Below are 20445 nucleotides of genomic sequence, written 5' to 3'. Positions count from 1 at the left end.
TAAATTCAGACTCCCTTCAAAAATAGAAAATGATTGGATTCGTGTTCGTGCAACGTGTGCGTTAAAGCTGTCAAATTTCTAGCTAAACATTTTTTAAAAAATTTATTAGTACTGGTTCAAAGAGGGGACAATCTGCCATAACATGCAGACCTACAGATTTGGTCTTAAAAAAAAATAAATCAATTTATTTTTGCGGATGAATTACAAAAATCTGTTTCTTTGCAGATCTTGATCAAGAATAAATTTATTTATTTTACCATGGAAATTGTTTAATTTTTCACTTTTAAAAAATATTTAAATTTTAATATGTCAGATCAAGTTTCCAGAACAATTTATTTTTTCTGGCAAAACGTTTATCTAGGGAAGTTAGGTTTTTATTGTTCGAGGGAAATTCATTTCTTATAAGATTTTTGATTGAAAGTAATTTGCCAAGGAAAATTTATTTCCGAAAATTGTTTATTTTAAACTAAGCACACAGTCAAGGGTATTATGTTACCTTTGCTTTTGAACTTCTGAATATCACAATGACGAGAAATGCCGAACTGTTGTAGTGCATTCCACATTCGTATAGTACGGTTAACGAATGAATCTCTGTTAATGACAATATGACCAAAATGGGACTTGAGATTACAATTCTGCGTACCACGCGGTTCTTACATGATCAAACTTACTTGGTAAACTACTCAGAATTTTTACAATCACTACTGGCTCTTTTTGCTCAAGATTCATGTCTTTTAAGCGCTGCGTGAGTGATGACACTCTTGCTATGTAATCAGCCATGCTTTCTTCCTCTTCTAATTTGCAGTTAATAAACTTTTCAAGAAGTACTTGAGCTGACTGCTCACTTCTTTCAGAGTGAACAGTTTTCAATCTTGACCACATTTGTGCAGCGGTACTGCAATCCGTAAGGTATTTCAACTGCTCTAGCTCTATACCCCTCATTATAAATGCTTGTGCTTCAGCATCTCTATCATCCCAAACTTGAGTGTTGGTACTTGGTCTTTCTGTTGTTCCTAGAATATACGGTTTGAGCTTATTTTCAGTCATATAAATTTCCATCTGTTCAGAGTTGATAGTTCTGCCCGTTGAAACGATGAATGTGATAAACTTTTGATTCAGCCATACTTGACTCTGGTGTCTCTGGCATTTGAACCCCGAAGTTAACTTGATGAATCCCTTCTGATGTTTGATCCAATAAAGTTCTATCGTCAATTGCAGAATCGTCTATTGAGATTTTATAAGTTGCTTTCTCCGCATCCATACAAAAAAAAATGTGGTTATTTACTGAACAATGGACAGGCAAATACCTGGGTCCATAACCTTTTGAGAATGAAGAAATATACTTAAAATAAAAAAAAACAACAAAACCATTTATTAATTCAAGTTGTATTTAATTGAGAATGAAAATTGATTGAAGTGATAAATGTGGATGAGAAATTTTATGACTTATCTTTACAACAGCTCGAGAAAGAAGAAGGAATTTACTTTGACAATAAGAAAAATGACAAGATCAGAAAAGGTATAAAATTGACATTTTAAGATTTGGTATATTGATATCATTCAGTGACAACAGCTGAATGGGGATGTTGTTTTATTGGAAGCGATATTTCCAACAAATACCTAAACCGAAATTAAAAAAGTCTAGTAGTTTGAAATGGAAGAAATTATTTTCATAGCCATAGATTAAGTTTTATTTTAAATAAAATAATTTCAAACGTGGTTACTAACGCCAATAAGATCTTATGAAACTCATCCAAGACCCACTGATGACCTTTTAAACTTGTTCCAATAAGAAGCAATATCTTTGTGATCTTTAAAAAATACTCATTTTTTGTCTTTAAAAAGAATAATCCTATTTTGTTTTATTTATATAAAAGGTACTCAATTTATAGATAATTTATTGAACTCATCCGTCGTCACCATTTCTCCTTCCTCATACTTTGGAGCATCTTTCTTTGTCCAAAATTGTGAACTTTTTTCTGGCAAGTTACTTATTGGGAAAACATGAACTGAAAGATCGTTGAAGATATTGTGAATTTCATAGCAATCGTCCAGAGGAAATTCTTTTACCAACGGTTGCACATCAAGAATATAACAAGAATCCTTACGAAGCACTGCATCCGAAGCACTACTTGTCAAACTCTCAAAACTATTATTGATAAGAACAACTTGGCTCAACAAGTCGGGCGACCAATTCTTCCAGAGAAGATTGTTTGTTAGTGAATTTGGACAATGAGGCAGATAAAACAAAGTAACAACATCTGAGGCGAACTTCGCTTCACAATTCTCCTTCATAAGAGAACATTCTAATGTCTTGAGAACTTCTTTCTCAGATTCTCGAAATACTGGATCAAAGTAGAGAGCATCGTTGATTTGCAAGTTCTTTTGTAATTCCAAAATGAATCCGAACTGATGTAGGGCTTGAATACTTCTTGTAAAGGGGCCAATGCCAAAACAGACTAGTTTAGCGATTTTAATGTTGTTTTCTTGAAGACTATCGTTAAGAATAGACAGACTCAGCTGGAAATAGTCACTGGATTCCATTTTATCACGAACGCGCTGCAATCGTCTGAAATTGAATGCAATATTTTAACACATTCTGGAGTTTGGTATGAATTTAAATAAATACGTGAGGAATTTAGGAACATCAACTTCAGGAAAAACATTATCGGAAATATTTTTGTAAACTGGTTGCTTTTTATTTAAACTTTTTCGAGCTAACCATTTCTTTCTAGTAACAACATGAAATTCTTGATCTGTCATTTTTGGATTGTTTATTTTGCTTCTACTACCTTTGACACATTTGTCATTTACGTTGCTGTCATTCTAGAGATGAGTAAAAAATCGATAAGGTGAAAAGAAATCGATAAAATTGAATGCTAGGAGTGGTTCACATCTAATGCATGAACGATATTAATTATAATGTCTTCTTTAGTGCCCTGTAAAAAGTATTCTTTAAAATGTATTGCTCAGTTAAGACAAAAATAGTAGTATCTTATTAGTTTTATAAGTTTTATTTGTTAAAATTAAAAAAGATGTCCAAAAAACCAATAAGGTGTTTGCAGTCGACACTTTTTAGTCGACTCATTTTGGTGTCTTATTATTTTATCTGGCTAAAAGGTGATTATTTTATTTACGTTATTATTTTCTAGTTAATATTTGTGATGACAAAAAGCCATTATGTTCATAATTTTACAGTAAATGACAAGTAGTAGTTAATTATATTTTCATTAATTAATCATGCATAGTTTAATTTTTACTAAAATCATTTTTTGGCATTTGCTGTCAACATGTTGTTCTTGGTTCGAAAAATGTTTATCGAAAAAAGGAATACTTTGTCTTTTCAATGCTCTAATTTACATAGCAAACTTAAATTTGTAAGCTTCTGAGTAAGGAAAAACCTGAGAAAAACAAAAATTTCATTCAACAATGAATAATGCATTTAAAAATGAAAATCTTTTTGCATATAATTTTCCTGTCAATTTTATAAAAAAAACTCAAGAGAAAATAGAAAGATAACAAGAAAACGAGGAACTTTTAAAAGAAAACGTTATTGGCGCAGCATTTTAGAAGAATTAGTAAAATTTTAAAGCCGTTTTTAGCAATAAACTGAACTTAAAAGATGATTTACTTAATTTTAAATGATTGCTATCTCTTAAAAATTTGCTAAAATTAAAATCACGGAACGGTCATTTTAACTTTTAGCTATTTGTTTAATCCATATGACATTTGTACATTTTTTAAAAGCATTAAATGGAGTGGTAATTGAACAATTTGGAATTTCAATTAATAGGTCCGTTTAAGCGTATTTGGCTTGTTTATTTAAACGAACTGTCACTTTTTAGACGTGTTTGGATGCTAGTTTCTTTATAATAGGCAATTAACAATTTACTTGATGGCAAAAGGAAAGGTTTAAAATGTTCAACTCCCGCCATTATCTTATTCAAATCATTTTAAAGTATAAGCGAAGACATCAGAAAAATCCAAACCTGAACTAAGGAAGTAACATTTTTTAACAGAAATCAAGAAATATTAAAACATTTTTTAACTTTTGCAATCAAAACATTACACATTTAATTTAAATTGTAGTTGTATATGCAGGCGAAAATATTTTCTATGTTCTTACTTTAATAAACCTAAAACTAAACAGCTGTCAAATTGTGTTTTTTTTTAATAATCAGCATAGGGGAACATGTCACAACATTGGTTTAAATTTGCGATGAAATTTGTTGGTAATATTTAATGAAACACTGTTATGATAAAAAAGACTTAAAGAGATCTCATCGTCTATGTGTTTAGTTAGCTGTCACTTTTAATCTTGACAGATTCATAAAGATCCCGATAGAACACAGGAAAACATTTATTTCAATGAGTTCCAAAAATTAGAAAAATTAAATGCATGTTCTATTTCCTTACTTACAACTGTATGAATTAGTTGTAAATAATATCACAAATAAAAATTGTTTAATAAGATAAGATAAGACTCTCAAATTCTTTTAAATTATTTTTCTTTTTATTACTCGTCACGCACCGATAAGAATAAACATACGTACATATATGCAATAAACAAAAACTATGATTAATAATAATATTAAAAGTTTTTTTCGATAAACGCACGTCTTATATGTATATAGATAATAAAAAACTACCCATTTTATCAAATTGTCTTAAAAATGCATCTAAACAGTCATGTTCAGCAATATTTTAAATTTAGGGAATGCGTTTTTTACACATAAAAATCATTTAATAAATAGATACATAAGTAAAAAACAAATATTTTTGAAGATATCAATCTGCATAGTATAATATTTGGTAATGACATTTAGGTCAATGCGTTTTCAGTGAGGTATGACACTATGTTCTTTTTCACAATCCGGATACAAGTTTTTTGAATTGTTTACGTGTAAGAGAACAGCTTACCCAAAACAGCTGGGGTGTCAAAAAAGGAATCCAAATGTTCCCAAGAATGTTTGATATATGTGGGTATTTGACAGAAAAACCTTGTTGAATTTTAAGAAACTTGAAAATGTATTTCAATTTGTATATTTCTTGCTAAAAGTTTAGTAATTTAATGAAGTTATCCTTGGAAAACTGTATTTACCAATATCTTTTTACCTTAAAATCTAAATATTTGTCTACTTTTTGTGAACCGCTAAAGGCATTTTTCATTTTTTACAAGCAATCTCAATGTTGGTATCCAACTCGTTCAATAAGATATCTTAAAATTCACATATCCGGGGTACCCTATCCAACATGTGATTAAACGAAGCCCATGTAAAAGTAAAGTCACAGTTAAGCTACTTGGAAGATAATCAACGGGTTAAATTAACAATAGTGTTTTAAATAATTTGGTAGATTTAACTAGAAGTTAAGTTTTCAAGTATCTTATTATGTGGATGAAGTATCCAAAAAAGCAGATAACTGACAGTTAATACAATTAGAGACACTGAAAAACAATTTTTCCAATTTTAATGGATATTCTTTTTGATATTTTAGATTATAAATTAGATGAGTTCTTTTGAAGCGTTATGGAGCCTTCAAGAAATCGCGTGTTCCGAATTAGAACAGATTTCATGAAATCCTTAGACGAAGTCAAGTTTTGAGCACATTTTCGTATAAAAAAAGAAGCGGTGGGTTAGGTATTACGAAATGTCAACGGTAAATGTAAGTAAAAAATCATTGACAATTTCAAAAAGTAAAAATCACATTCTCGTCATTTTATTACAGAAATAATGTAATAAGCCCGATGAATAGTCAGCTTTTTACCTTCAGGGTTACACAAGCCATTTTGTTTTATAAGCGATTACAAAGTTACGCCGAATGTTTATAAAATACTCTCTGATACAGTTGCTCTACAAACAGATTTCTATCAAATTGCGAAATTCACAAGAATGATAAGTGATATCGATTTTCTTTCATGATTTAAAAAATTTGAATTTCATTCTTCTTTCAATTTAAAAATATTTTGAAAAATCTGAATTTGAAATTAAAATAAAGGGTAGTTAAATTTTAAGGGCCGGCGTTGAATGTGAACCACACCTAAATATCAATTTTTCTCTGCCTTTCATTTGACGTTTCTCAATTTTAGACTAATTCGATTTGAACAATTGAGCAAAGCGCTAATGGCTGAAACACAAACACGCTTCGTGTCGACCTCACGTTTCATTTGACAATCGTAAAGAAATAACTTAATGTGACTCCAAACGGAAGCTTTAGTTCAAATTTGCTAAACATTTGCTTTGTCTGATAGCTCAACAGCTGTAAGAAAGTCAACAAACAAAATACATTTGTTTTGGCGGGATTCCCATTGGTTATTATAGGCTGTGGAAGCTAGTTCCGCGATAAATTTATGTATTTATTGTCGAGAAAAAATTACAGCTGTGTCATTTTAGAAATGTCGTATTGGAAGTGTCATTCAAAGCAACCTCGAAGCAGGCCCAACGTAACGCAGACAAAGCTGTAGCGTGTTTAGTTTAATTGCGCTGTTCGCGATACTTCAAGCATCGTCAATGGTCAGAATAGTGGCAAAAAATTGCAACAGTAAATGATCAATTTTCGAAGAACATAATGTTTAGTGATGAGGTACATTTTCACCATTGCCGCATTTGGGTGAACGATTGTCGAAAAACCAATGCACCTACACAAAGAGTGACAGTTTGGTGAAGTTTATGGGCTTGCAGCATCATCCGGCTATATTTTTTTCTAAAATGAGCCCGGTCAGGCAGTTACTGTGAATGGTTTTCGCTATTTTAAGATGATAACGTACTTTTTTCTGCCCAAATTGGAAGTTATAGATGTGGACAATTTGGGTTTCAACAGGACTGTGGCACTTTCCACACAGCTAACGAAACAAAGTCTGTTTTGTGCGACAAATTCAATGGCCATTTTTTTTTTTACGTTTACGAGTTTTTTTTTAAGTGATCTATTGGCCGTCAAGATCATGTGATTTGACTTTTTTCTTTGGGGTTATTTGAAATAAAAGATATAAGCCGATAAGCCAACAACATTACAAGAGCTAAAGGATGAGATAAAGGATGGAAGTGACCGATATGTTGTTCCATACATAATTGAACTATACCAGTATTATTATAATAAAGAGAAATTACAATCATTTCCTTAATTATTTCTATTTTATTTAAAATCAACATCAGATATTGAAAAAGTATTAATCCTTTTACAGTTTTTACTGTCAAAATCTCTCCAACTAGAAAATTTGAATAACTTTATAACTGACAAATAGTTTTTAACCAATGTACATAATATTATATGAAGGATGGATGTGAAAGGCATAAATCACTTACTGAAATATTTAACTTGTAACTTTTTAAGTGGTAGTTAGGTAACTACGAGGTCTTTACTTTTTGTTATAATTTACAGGCACTCAAGGGGTTATTTGTACCCTTTATATGTTTATATTTAAACACAGTGCGAGCATTAGGAAAATAGGAAAGGATTTTAAAGGAGATACCTGTACACATTAGTCTTAAAGTTCTGAACATCAAAATGGGTGGGAAAAACAGAGTTGGCTAAAGCATTCCACATTCTCCATGTGCGATTTAAGAAAGAATCTCTATACTTGACAATACGTCCGAAATTGAGCTCAAGGGTACTCTGATGAGAATTCCTAGAAGTGCTAGTATAACGGCTGAATCGATTAAGGGGTGGAATGCAACAGGCTGATTCGACAAAACATTGTTTGTAAAAATATTGATAAAACAACGAAAGGCATAAAACATTGCGGTGGTCTTTTAGCGATGTAAATTTTTCGATTATAGTTCTATCGCCTTACATTTTTAAAGCCCTTTTTTGTATTCTGTCCAAGAGATTTAAACTTATTTTAGGGGCACCGGCCTAGATATGCGAATTATATTCAAGCTTTGGACGGATGAAGGCTCTGTAAATTACAGCCAGATCAGAAGGGGTGAAACATTTTTTGCACCGTCGGAGAAATCCTAAGCACCTGATAGCATTTTTGGCAATATCAAATACATGATCATTCCATAAAAGGTGATCTGTGATACACATACCGAGTACTGACATTTGATTAGATTATTAAATATACAAGTGCCACTCATAGATAGTGGCATCGGGGGTGTGTTACGATTTAATGACAGGAGACAGCATTGAGTTTTCGAAGCATTAATGGCTGAAACACAAACACGCTTCAGCTTCGGCTTTGCCTGACGTTTACGAGTTCAGCCATAGGAATTCAATGCATGCTATCACAATGGAGCTTCGACCTCATGTTTCGTTTGACAATCGTAAGGAAAAGAACGTAATGTAACGTAATTTGACTCCAAACGGAAGCTCTAGTTCAATTATTTGAACATTTGCTTTGTCTGATAGCTCAACAGCTGTAAAAAAATGCCAACAAACAAAATATTTGCTGTTTGGAGGGATGAAATAATAGAAATGTCATTCAAAGCAACTTCGAAGCAGGCCCACCGTAACGCAGACGAAGCCGAAGCTGAAGCATGTTTGTAATTCAGCCATAAATTCTACATGGTTTCTGACACCCCATTGCACAATGCTGTCAAGATCAGAATTAAATGAGCTTATCGTACGCTGCTGTTTAAGTTACACATCCGAAGGACAAGGATATGAATCTAGGAACGAGTATGAAAAGTTGAGGGTACCGTCGTCGGCGAAACAGTTTAATGGATTAGAAGTGGATCATTAATGAATATAAGGAAGAGAGTCGTAGACAAAATGAACCCTGGGGAACACTAGCATTTGTTTTATGAATTTTAGACGTAGAACCATCCAGTACAACTTGTATTGAATGGTTAGAAATTTAATTTCTAATCTAACAAAGAAGACATTCATCAATACCAAAAGCACGCATTTTCGATAAGAGAGATCAAATGCCTTTGAAATATCAAGAGCAATAATCTTACTTTCTCCAAAACGATGTAAAGATTCTTCCACTGTTCGGTGAGATAGACCATGAGATCACCAGTGGACCTATTGGTACCAAAGCCATATTGTCGGTCATTAAGAAGCTTCCATTCTTCGAGATATTTCTTGAGCTGATAATTAATCAGCGTTTCTATGACCTTGGAAAGAAGGGACGTGAGTGCTATAATACGTTAGTTAGAGGGAGAGGAGGATTCGCCTTTTTTAGGGACAGGCTGGACAAGCGCTATTTTCCATCCACTCGGAAATAGACCTGTAGATTTGGAAAGATGGAAAAGTTTACGCAGTGGTTTTACCAGCGTTGACGAACAACTCTTCAGAACGATTGGGGGGACACTATACGGGCCAGGGGATTTGTGTATGTCAAGGTCTATTAGTACTCTTGAAATTGCACGAGTGCAAAAGAAGATTCGTCCCAGAAAATCATTTTCGCTCTCAAGAACAGGAGGACTCATGACACTTTTCGGTAGCGTCGAATTAACAGCAAACTGTGCTGCAAGCAAATTGGTTTATCAATCGATTGTACATAGTGAGTTTCATTGTGGACGGGCCTTGAAACCGAGGATGACGTGGTGTTTCGTACGTTTTTTACAAATGACCAGAAATGTTTACTATCTTTGGGACATTGTAGTATTTTTTGCCTTAAATTCTGATCATGCAAAATTTTTTTCGTCGAATATGACAGGTCTTTCTAGCTTGTTTGAACTTATTCCGGTTTTCCTCAGTCGGGTTGGCAAATAACCTCTTTACAGCTGAAATCAAACCATGAGTTCTCTTTGGGTTTGATAGATTTTACCCTATTCGGGATAAATATTCTCATTCCACCAAGAATTAAATTTTTAACCATATCTGCGCTGGAATCCACGTCACTATCGAGGGAGCATAGTGACCAGTTAAAGTTCCTGAAGAATTCATTGAGACCCACCCAGTTGGCTTTCTCATATTGCCAAACGGTTCTTATAGGTGCTATTTTTTTTAACTGGGTTTATTAGACATGAGAATTTTGCAGATACCTACGATACAATGGTCTGATGTGCCTAGAGGCGGTAATACATGGTTGTGTATTTATTAAGGTCAGGGTAAGGTGGATTGACCTGCAACGTCAGGTCAATCATCGACAAGCTGAGTTAATTGATTTTGCTCTAGTACCAATTGAGTTAAACGGCAGTAATTAAGTATCATCAATTTAAGAATATCGTGATTAATTATCATTAACCGTCAAGTGCGATATAAGTAGTTATACATCATTCGGGAAGACCAGCTAAAAGCATTGATCCTGTATCCATTCTTCATCTAGGTGAAGACCAACAGACCTGAGCTTGTACGATGTATTTAAAACATCGTTAACGTACGCATCTACGGTAGAGAAATCTTTCAATTTTGTAGAACAAAACTTTTGGATGAGCCCAACTCTCCTCACAAGACCAGAATCTTGAAAAATTTTCTGTAGAGAATCCCAAATCTCCTTAGCACTTTTGCAATGTCTTATATGAGGATAAATGGATCTTTAAGAGCTTCATTGCATCCTTCTCCGTCTCACTACCATCAGAAACAGCCTTTCATTTGGAAATAAGTTTCAACGAAAAATTTCCAGTATTCGAAGTTTTCGCTTCCCCGAAGCTTTTCAATACTGAATTTCGTTTCAGACATCTTTTCTCAATACAAATTTCCTTATTATTAACTTCCCATAGGAAGTTATTTTATTGGGTCCGATTTGTCAAATTGAAAATTTTGACATTTCTCGACGTTTCAAGGTCCCTAGAGTCGAAACAAATTTTTAGAAAGATGTCTGTGCGTGCGTGTGTACGTACGTTCGTACATCCGTACGTTCGCGACGTTTTTTCGTCGTCCATAGCTCAAGAACCAGAAGAAATATCAACTTCAAATAAATTTTGTTATACAGATAATAAGACAGAAAGATGCAGAAAGGGCTCTTAAAAAAATTGCGTGGGTGGTTTTTTTTACCATAGCAGTTTGAAAAAAAGGTGAAAATTTTGGTTAACCCTAAATATCTTACGAACCAAAAGCGCTAGAGACTTGAATTAAATTTTATATAATATATTGTAACGTGATACCAAACAAGTATATTTTTTGAAAAAAATCAATATAACGGTTTTTTTATAAATCAATAAAACTGAAAAAAAAAATTTGTCACCTCCAAAATTTTACGACTGAAATATGAGAAAAATCGAATTGACAGTTTTTTTTATAAAAAAATAAAAATCTAACAAAAACATTACTCAAAGTTCGTAAAAATTGAATATCGATTCAAATATCTTTTCAAAAACTTGACATTTAGGCTTCAACCTCTCATAAGAAATATTGTTTTCAACATTTTGAAAAATTTTGAGAAAAATCGAATTGACAGTTTTTTTTACAAAAAATAAAAACCTAAAAAAAATGTATAAAAGTTTGTAAAAATTGATTTTCGACTCAAATATCTTTTCAAAAACTGTAGATATTGCCTTTAAGCTGCTTTTATCTTTCAAAAAATATTGTTGTTAACATTCAGTTAAATTTTGAAAAAAATCGAATAGACAGTTTTTTTTACAAAAAAATAAAATTCTAAAAAAAACAATAGGTACTAAAACTTGGTAAAAATTTACTTTCGACTCAAATAGCTTTTCAAAAATTAAAAATTTAGGCTTCAAACTTATTTTATTTCACAGAAAATATTGTTTTCGATATTCAGTAATTTTTATATAAAAAGTACGCAAATTTGGTAAAAATTGATACGAGAACATATAGACAAACTTTAAAGCAGACAGACCGGATGGGAAGTTATCTGTGTGGGACGCATCCCAGCCTCTTTTTTTGTATTTAGATCGTGATAAGGCCCATAACCTGATGTTTTAAGATTCTGAACAGTAATAATATTTATTTTCAATACATCAAACAAATAAAAATTAGTACAGTTTTATAACGATAAAATAAACTATGTAAACGGTGATTTTTTAAGAGCTTGAGAACTTTAAAAAAAAAAAACGCATAAAATTTGCAAAATCTCATCGATTCTTTATTTGAAACGTTAGATTGGTCCATGACATTTACTTTTTGAAGATAATTTTATTTAAATGTTGACAGCGGCTGCGTCTTAGGTGGTCCATTCGGAAAGTCCAATTTTGGGTAACTTTTTCGAGAATTTCGGCCGGAATAGCCCGAATTTCTTCGGAAATGTTGTCTTCCAAAGCTGGAATAGTTGCTGGCTTATTTGTGTAGACTTTAGACTTGACGTAGCCCCACAAAAAATAGTCTGAAGGCGTCAAATCGCATGATCTTGGTGGCCAACTTACCGGTCCATTCCTTGAGATGAATTGTTCTCCGAAGTTTTCCCTCAAAATGGCCATAGAATCGCGAGCTGTGTGGCATGTAGCGCCATCTTGTTGAAACCACATGTCAACCAAGTTCAGTTCTTCTATTTTTGGCAACAAAAAGTTTGTTAGCATTGAACGATAGCTATCGCCATTCACCGTAACGTTGCGTCCAACAGCATCTTTGAAAAAATACGGTCCAATGATTCCACCAGCGTACAAACCACACCAAACAGTGCATTTTTCGGGACGCATGGGCAGTTCTTGAACGGCTTCTGGTTGCTCTTCACTCCAAATGCAGCAGTTTTGCTTATTTACGTAGCCATTCAACCAGAAATGAGCCTCATCGCTGAACAAAATTTGTCGATAAAAAGCGGATTTTCTGCCAACTTTTCTAGGGCCCATTCAATGAAAACTCGACGTTGTGGCAGATCGTTCGGCTTCAGTTCTTGCACGAGCTGTATTTTATACGGTTTTACACCAAGATCTTTGCGTAAAATCTTCCATGTGGTCGAATAACACAAACCCAATTGCTGCGAACGGTGACGAATCGATATTTCACGGTCTTCAGCAACACTCTCAGAAACAGACGCAATATTCTCTTCTGTACGCACTGTACGCATTCGTGTGGTTGGTTTAATATCCAATAAAGTAAACTGAGTGCGAAACTTGGTCACAATCGCATTAATTGTTTGCTCACTTGGTCGATTATGTAGACCATAAATCGGACGTAAAGTGCGAAACACATTTCGAACCGAACACTGATTTTGGTAATAAAATTCAATGATTTGCAAGCGTTGCTCGTTAGTAAGTCTATTCATGATGAAATGTCAAAGCATACTGAGCATCTTTCTCTTTGACACCATGTCTGAAATCCCGCGTGATCTGTCAAATACTAATGCATGAAAATCCTAACCTCAAAAAAATCACCCTTTATTTAAAAACAAAGTATGAAATCTGAACTTTCAACAATTTTCATAGTGAGATTAATGTATAAAACTCGTAAAATAACAAATTCAGACAATTACTTTGATATTGTTAAACAGACCCTTAGCCTCACCATCTAACAAAAACAATCAAAGAATAATTTTGTTTTATTTCTTCATATTCTCGACTTGAAAAATATGTAAGAAAATAAAAACAAAACCCTAATAAATCATTCAAGCCATCGATATTTTTATTTTCTACTTTGATAACAAAAAATATAACTATCTAGATAAGCATATGAATCAGTAAGATACTTAAACAATTGAAGTCATAATCATCCCTTCAAAAAAAGCAAAGATACGGGTAGATACTAAAAAAACATCCATTTTTATCGCCGGCACTTTAGAAATCTGTAGTACCCATCAAAAAACAAAACAAAACTTCTTAATCTAAACAAATACTAAATATAAACATATTATAAAAAAAAAGAAGAAAAATGTAAACGATCGAAAAAGAAGAAAACATTTTTATAATGTTCCTCCAATTAACACAGCAAAACATAAATAAGGAAAATTACGCGCACGACTACCCCAATCCCGTATAAAATATACCAACCTATCTACCTACCCACCTATCTAATAAAATACAAAAAGAATTTTCATTTTCAAAAATCCAACTCAAGTACTTCAAATACAAACGAACGAATACTTAAATTGTTTCTTATGGGAGTTAATTAAACAATTTAAAAGAAACAAACATATCTCACTCAAACAAAAACAAAATAAAACTCCACTCTAAAATAAAACAAGTGAGTGAAACACTTAACTGAACTGCATATAACGGCTAACTTACGGTGCGATCGCATCGCGCAGCATACCGACCCCAACACGACACTCTACATTATCCACAGCCCACAGTACTTTCTGAGCCCCTGTCGTGTAAATACGTTAAAATAATTGTGTGATCGTTGTTTAGTGTGAACGAGGCACGATCAAAAACTTGTGGATCGTGTTTGAATGAATTACACATTTTTCTGTTTTGTATATGAATTTATCATCGAACGTTTTTTAATAAAATTTACCAAACAAACGGAATTTTCTTGTTGAATTGAACACAAGACGAATAACAAACAATATAGAAACAGTTGGTTTTGGTATCTTCCCCCCTTTCACCCATTTGCCAAGATCCAAACTCTAAACAGAAACACACATCTCTCTCTCTCTCTAACTCTCCCGAAGACTGTCTTCAAACTTCAAAGTTGATTTCTTGTTTTCTGTTGTTTGATGGTGACCCGTCGTCTTCGTCGTCGCTGCCGTCGCCACCATATTCGAGTTGAGACTCCATCTCCAGTGAGGAAAAATATTTTCCAATCACATTTAGTAACGATCGAATAGCGAACTAGCCACTATATGTTGCTCGGAAAAACGGGACCTGTCTTAATATTTTTCGCGATCAAAGGATATTTTTCTCTGGAATAAATATTTACAAACAAAATACGAAGATCAGAAACTCTAATCGATGTGTTTCTTAGATTGTTTTTAAACTTAAAAAATTCAACGGAAAAGGTGATCGAAAAATGAACCTTACTCATAAGTGAAGATCATTGATGAAGATCGTTGTGACGATATTATTGGATTTACCGAATTTCGATTCAACCGATATCGTGTGAGTTTATTAAATTATTACTCATTCGAGCTATTTTTAGTTTTGGTTAATTTTGTGTGTTTTCTTGAGTTCTTGGAATATTTCGTCTTTTCCCTTTAACACGCACTCGCACTTGATCATAAAAATTAAATTGACCAACGAACGGAACAAGATTAAATAAACTTTCCAATTTGTTTAATAAAAAAAGTGATATTCATACGATCGGAGCTCGAGTGTCATCGGTGAATTTTTAGTGAAAATTTCTTCCGGTAATTTATTTATTCTTTTTTATTTTTGGTTTCATCTCAAAAGATATTGTGAAAGAAAATATATAAATATAAGAAAAAAAATATACCTACCTATAGAAAAAAGATTGCAAAAGTTAACCTACTTTCTACATCATCGTGAATAAGAGAAGAAGCAGAAAAATATACCGTATGGTTTTAATCGTTTATTTTTGTGTTGTTGCGTTGTTTTTGTTTTTGAAGTGTAAAAGTGCAGTGATCAACGATTTATCTCTTGGATACTAACTGCTTGGTTAGATACTTTATGGTCTAAAGCAACACACACCTTCATTCATCATCGAGGAGTTTCGTCTTAAACAAAATAAACCTGCAAAAAATTAAAAAATAAATAAATAGAAAAAAAGTTACAAACAAAAAGAGTTGAATTTTTTGTGGAACGAATTTAAAAAAAAATATTTTTGTCTTGTGGAAAGACTTTTCTTGTGGATATATTTGCTGAAAAAAAAACTTAATTTAAGAAAATAAACCATAAGAAGTTGCATATAAAATATACGCATGTAAATTGGTCTAAAGGAGTTGACTATAGGAGTGAGTTATCAAAGCTTTTGGAATAATTTTGGAATTTAAAGGTGAGTTTACATTGGAACTATGTATGTTCAGTTTCTGCATTAAAAAATAAGAGTAGGCTTGCATGTGAATTCGTAATTGCATAACTTTCTTTTTACATTTTTGACACCTGTCAATATCTCCGATTGTGGTTTTAAAAACTGTCTAGAAAATTTACTGTAATCAAAAATGTTTAATGGGCAGGTTTAACAACATAAGGGACTTCATTTCTTTGAACGCAAATTATGATTAAGTTTAGTTTTTCAAGTCTCATACATTTCAATCTCGGAAATTTATTTCACTAACCCCTAGACTCTGCTAGCAAAATTTAAGTCTATCACGATTTTTATTTTATATTGTAAATAAATTATAGTTATTTCTTTTCCAATTTGACTAGGAACCGTTATATCTAAAACAATAAATGGAATTTTCTAGAAAATATGTATATGAATCATAAAGTAATAAAGATAAGCTTTTATATGAATGAAAAAATATGATCAACTGTCATTTTGACATAAGTAGATTTGACTTGATATTGAGGTAAGTTTTTCTTGACAAACTGTATAGTCAAGTTTTAAATAAATTTGCTTTAGTTGAAATGTAATTTTTTGGCAGCTGGTCAATCAGATTAGACTATTGGTCACATTCACAAAGCTAGTGGCTATGTAGTCAAGGGATTCTGATTGGCTAAATCTAACTTCAAAAGTAGTTGAAATTTCCCCTCCGATGTAGAGTAAAAACTTCGGCTACAAATTGAGTGCACACTGGTTTTGACGTTTCACAATCAGCTGCTCGGTAAGGACACAAGAATTCAAAATGAAATGAATCTTTCGGCATTTAAATACAAATATAACTCAATCATATTATATCTTCTATTTGGTTTTATTAAATTTAAAAATAAAAAGAATGATTTAAAGTTCTGAAAACACAAATGTTTCTTATTTTATATGTAAATGTATTTTTATTTGACATTAATATGACATTTCCGGATTGACTAGCTTTGTAGTGCAATTTCGCATTCACAAAGCTAGTTGAACGTAGCCACTAGCTTTGTAAATGCACCCATTGTGTCATTTTAAGGGTAGGACAATTTAAAAAAAAAAAACGCAGATTTTTGTCAATTAGAACCCATCATTTTTATTTGCTAGCAATCATTTTAGACTACATGCATTAATTTCATTGCAATATTTGAAGTCTCCAAAACTTTTCACAACGAAGGATCTTCAAAAGAATGCAAATACTTTAATAGAATAAAAACTACAACTGTAAACAAAGCCTTAATATTAAAATGAAGTCAAATGATTCGGGAAAAAATTATTACAATCAATTTAAGATCAAATAATTTTTGATTGCAAAATTTTAAGACAAAATCATTAAGTGAATTCCATTAATGCAATCTTTAAATTATATTGAATTCATCAAAGATTTCATTCGCGAAAGATTGCATTTTTGTACAACTCTGCTGTGTAGAAGTACCGTGTTCCAAGAAAGGTTTTACTTAGTTTTTTTTTTTAATAATTAAGCTAAGTATGCACGAAGATCTTCCGTAATTTGCCAAACTGTCAAAAGTCTTCCAATAGTTAGAAATTATTTTACCACCAATTTGTTAACTTCCAATTAAGATTTGTCTGTTTTGAAAGACAATTTTTTTGACATATGAAAATTTATTTCAGAAGTAAAAACATTTAAAAAAATTTAAAAACAGCATCGGCTGAAAGAATATCCCCTGTTCGCATATTGTAAAGGTTAAAATTAAAGGTAGTGCGTGTCTATAAAATGACTGATGTCATCTGATAGCTGAAAAAAAAATTGGAATCACATTAATTGAATAACGATAGACCATTAACATAGAGATCATCATAACTGTAGGTTTTAAAGAAGTGTTGAAGTTGTAAAGAAGTGTAATATTATCTTAAAGATTTGTAGACGAACTTGAAGGTAATACAAGTTTCTAGTGTCTGTCTGCGTTTCAACTAGGAAAATTATAAGAAAGTTGATTAAAAAATTAATTCAGCAAAATCTCCCTCAATATCGAAGAAGTTGCATTTAAAAATATACGCATATAAATTGGTCTCTGTGGGTTGACTATAGGAGTGAATTATCATTGAAAGCTTTTGAAATAATTTTGGAATTTAAAGGTGAGTTTACATTGAAACTATGAATGTTCAGTTTCTGTATAGATAAATAATTGTAGGCATGAATTCGTAATTGCATAGTTTTGTTTTTAGAGTTTTGACAGCTGTTAATAATTTCAGTTTGTTGTTTTTAAAATCTTCCTGAAAAATTTGCTGTTATCAAAAATGTTTAAGTAACTTCATTTGCAGTCAACTTCTTCTTTTGAAAGCAAATTATGATTAAGGCAGTTTTTTAGTTTTTCAAGTGTCATAAAATTTAATGTTGGAAATTTATTTTACTAACCTCTACACTCTACTAGCAAACTATAAGTCCATCACGATTGGTATTTTATATTGTAAAGCAATCATAGTTACGGATTTCTTTTCCAATTTGACTAGGAACCGTTATATACAAAACATAAATGGAATTTTCTAGAAAATATATATGAATCATAAAGTAATAAAGATCAGCTTTGAGTTTAATGAAAAAAGATGATCAACTGTCATTTTGACATAAGTAGATTTGACTTGATGTTAAGGGAAATTTTTCTCCACAAACTGTATAGTCAAGTTTCAAATAAATTTGCCTTACTTGGAATGCAATTTTTTGGCAGCTGGCCAATCAGATACTAGAATATTGGAGAAACTTTTCACAATAAAGACTTCAAAAGATTGCAAATACTTAAATAAAATAAAAACTGAAACTGAATTCAAAGACGTACACTTATGAGCTTACATGGGAAATTGGTTAACTTTTTTTTGTGTACAATCTGCCACTATTGGAAGTCCTTTCGATATACTTATGAACCTTTGACAAAAAAGTATGATGTTTTTGGCAAAAATGATCTGTCACTTAATCAATGCGAATCAAATAGAACGAAAGACGCTAATAACAGACAATTAACGTTCTGCAAATGACATTTGACATTAATTTCTTTGGAAGAATTTGTCATGAGGGGTTATTTTCTTACTTTTTCCTCTGTCTAAAACTACCAAATGTGTGTACTGTAAAACATCAATTGAACAACCATTGTTGACAGTTGGCAGTCTTGGTTAAGGTTTGGAACAGGCCTATTATATTCTACTCCGTATTTGTGAAATGCATACAAAAGTTGCAATCTACACAGACTGAATTTTATATCTCTGATTTGTTAAGTTGTCAAAATACATAAATAGGCGCTGTTTACACTGATTAAATATTTGCACATTTTTCGTAGAGCATAGATCATTTAATCATTTTTCATATTATTTAAAACAGTGCATAATTCCCATATTTCACTTCAGACATAAAATCACTAAATCACTGCTTTTACCCCTGTTTACTGTTAATACAAACTTGATCTATATTTTTTAATAATACTCAAGCGAATGTTCCTACAATTTTTAAAATCTCTGCAATCTGGAACGACGACGACGCGACGTCAATTATTTTTTTAACGTTTTGTCATAATTATCAATTAAGTGTCATCTTTTAAGTATCGCCAGATTTGCATAGCAAAATAAGTCCCTCTGCTCCTCCAGCCAAGCATTTAATTTTTTTATTTAAAAATAGGAATGCACTCTCGTACAGTACCTACGTTATATTATTTATATATGTAAAACCCGCAAGCAGTTTTAAAGAGTACTTGGCACATTACGTTTCAAGTATCTCCGGTTGTTTGTTAAATAATTTATGTTCCACAACGGATGCTGCAACCTGCGCTCCGTTAGATACAAGATAAAATATCTACCTATATATTTATCCGGTAAGTTGTTTCAATAGAGACTTTGCATATAACGTAGGTACCTCCATATATATGCAAAGTATATGCGCCCAGCGATAATTGCGCTTATTGTTACATAGCGCAAAAGGCATTGTGTAAAACTTCACCTTTCTGTAAGATCTTTCAGCATCTTCAATGTATAGCGATAGAAGCAAACATCGAGTAAATATAAATACCTATCTACTGCAGTCTGTATAATGCAATGAACTTTTGAAATGCCTTGAACAAAAACTAGAAGAAGAAAAAGAAGAAGTACTAAATTTTGCAGTGGGTATGTTTAACGTTGCTGCTGCCGTTCGTTGGGCCGGTTGCCGCATGCCGCCATAATGCCGCCTCGCCACTTTCTGTTTGTTTGTTCAATGCTATTAGCAACAATAGACAGACTGAGGTCGGTCTTGACTTAATTTGTTTATATGGATTGCAATATTGTGTTTGATGCTGAAATTGAAACCGAAGAAGATACGTGCTCGTCTCATTATTTTTATTTGTCCGAAGCAGAAGAAAAAGTATAGAAATGATAATGCTATGGATAAGAAAAAGATTGATATGCTTTTCAAAATTAACAATGAAAAACATTCAAATTTGTGTAGGTAGAGAGGTAATAAAGTTTTTTTGTTTTTTTTTTTGCATTTTACTTGCTGGATGATTACTTTCTCTTGATGTCTTCAGTTCTCATCTCATTGTACCTTCAGAGTAAAAGCTTGTCTTTTTTTAAACCGATCATCCAATAAAAATAACTTTCAAATCTCACTGTCATTTGTGACATTAGTTATTTGACATTTATGTACAGTATTGATTGACAATCATTCTCATCATTAACCAACGTACATAGCAATCTCATTAGCTTCTTAATTCACGTTCAATTCTGGGCATCTGTCAAAATCGAGAATAGGCATTTCAATATATTTTGTTTTATTTG

General features: G+C 32.2%; 2 protein-coding genes across 5 annotated transcripts in view; one reads left to right on the top strand and one right to left on the bottom strand.

The window, feature by feature from the left end:
* Positions 1 to 1828: 1828 nt before the first annotated feature.
* LOC129939815 (SRR1-like protein) lies at positions 1829 to 2770 on the bottom strand. Its single transcript, XM_056047976.1, has 2 exons — positions 2630 to 2770; positions 1829 to 2569 (listed from the first exon to the last, which is right to left on the bottom strand). The coding sequence occupies exons 1-2, from the start codon at positions 2761 to 2763 to the stop codon at positions 1882 to 1884; spliced, it is 822 nt and encodes a 273-aa protein (XP_055903951.1). The 5' UTR covers positions 2764 to 2770; the 3' UTR covers positions 1829 to 1881.
* Positions 2771 to 14102: 11332 nt separating this feature from the next.
* LOC129952423 (uncharacterized) overlaps positions 14103 to 20445 on the top strand; it is a 110078-nt gene continuing 103735 nt past the window's right edge. For 2 of the 4 annotated variants that reach the window (XM_056065012.1, XM_056064996.1), the window contains exon 1: positions 14103 to 15672. The gene's annotated coding sequence lies outside the window, so the exon portion shown is untranslated. Of the gene's footprint in view, positions 15673 to 17713; positions 17788 to 20445 lie in introns of those variants that run through there. The other 2 variants (XM_056065022.1, XM_056065004.1) reach the window with 1 other exon arrangement.

The sequence above is a fragment of the Eupeodes corollae genome, chromosome 1, assembly GCF_945859685.1.
Source record: "Eupeodes corollae chromosome 1, idEupCoro1.1, whole genome shotgun sequence".
Taxonomy (NCBI): domain Eukaryota; kingdom Metazoa; phylum Arthropoda; class Insecta; order Diptera; family Syrphidae; genus Eupeodes; species Eupeodes corollae.
Note: the sequence above shows the minus strand (reverse complement) of the source record. Positions and strands in the feature narration are given on the sequence as shown.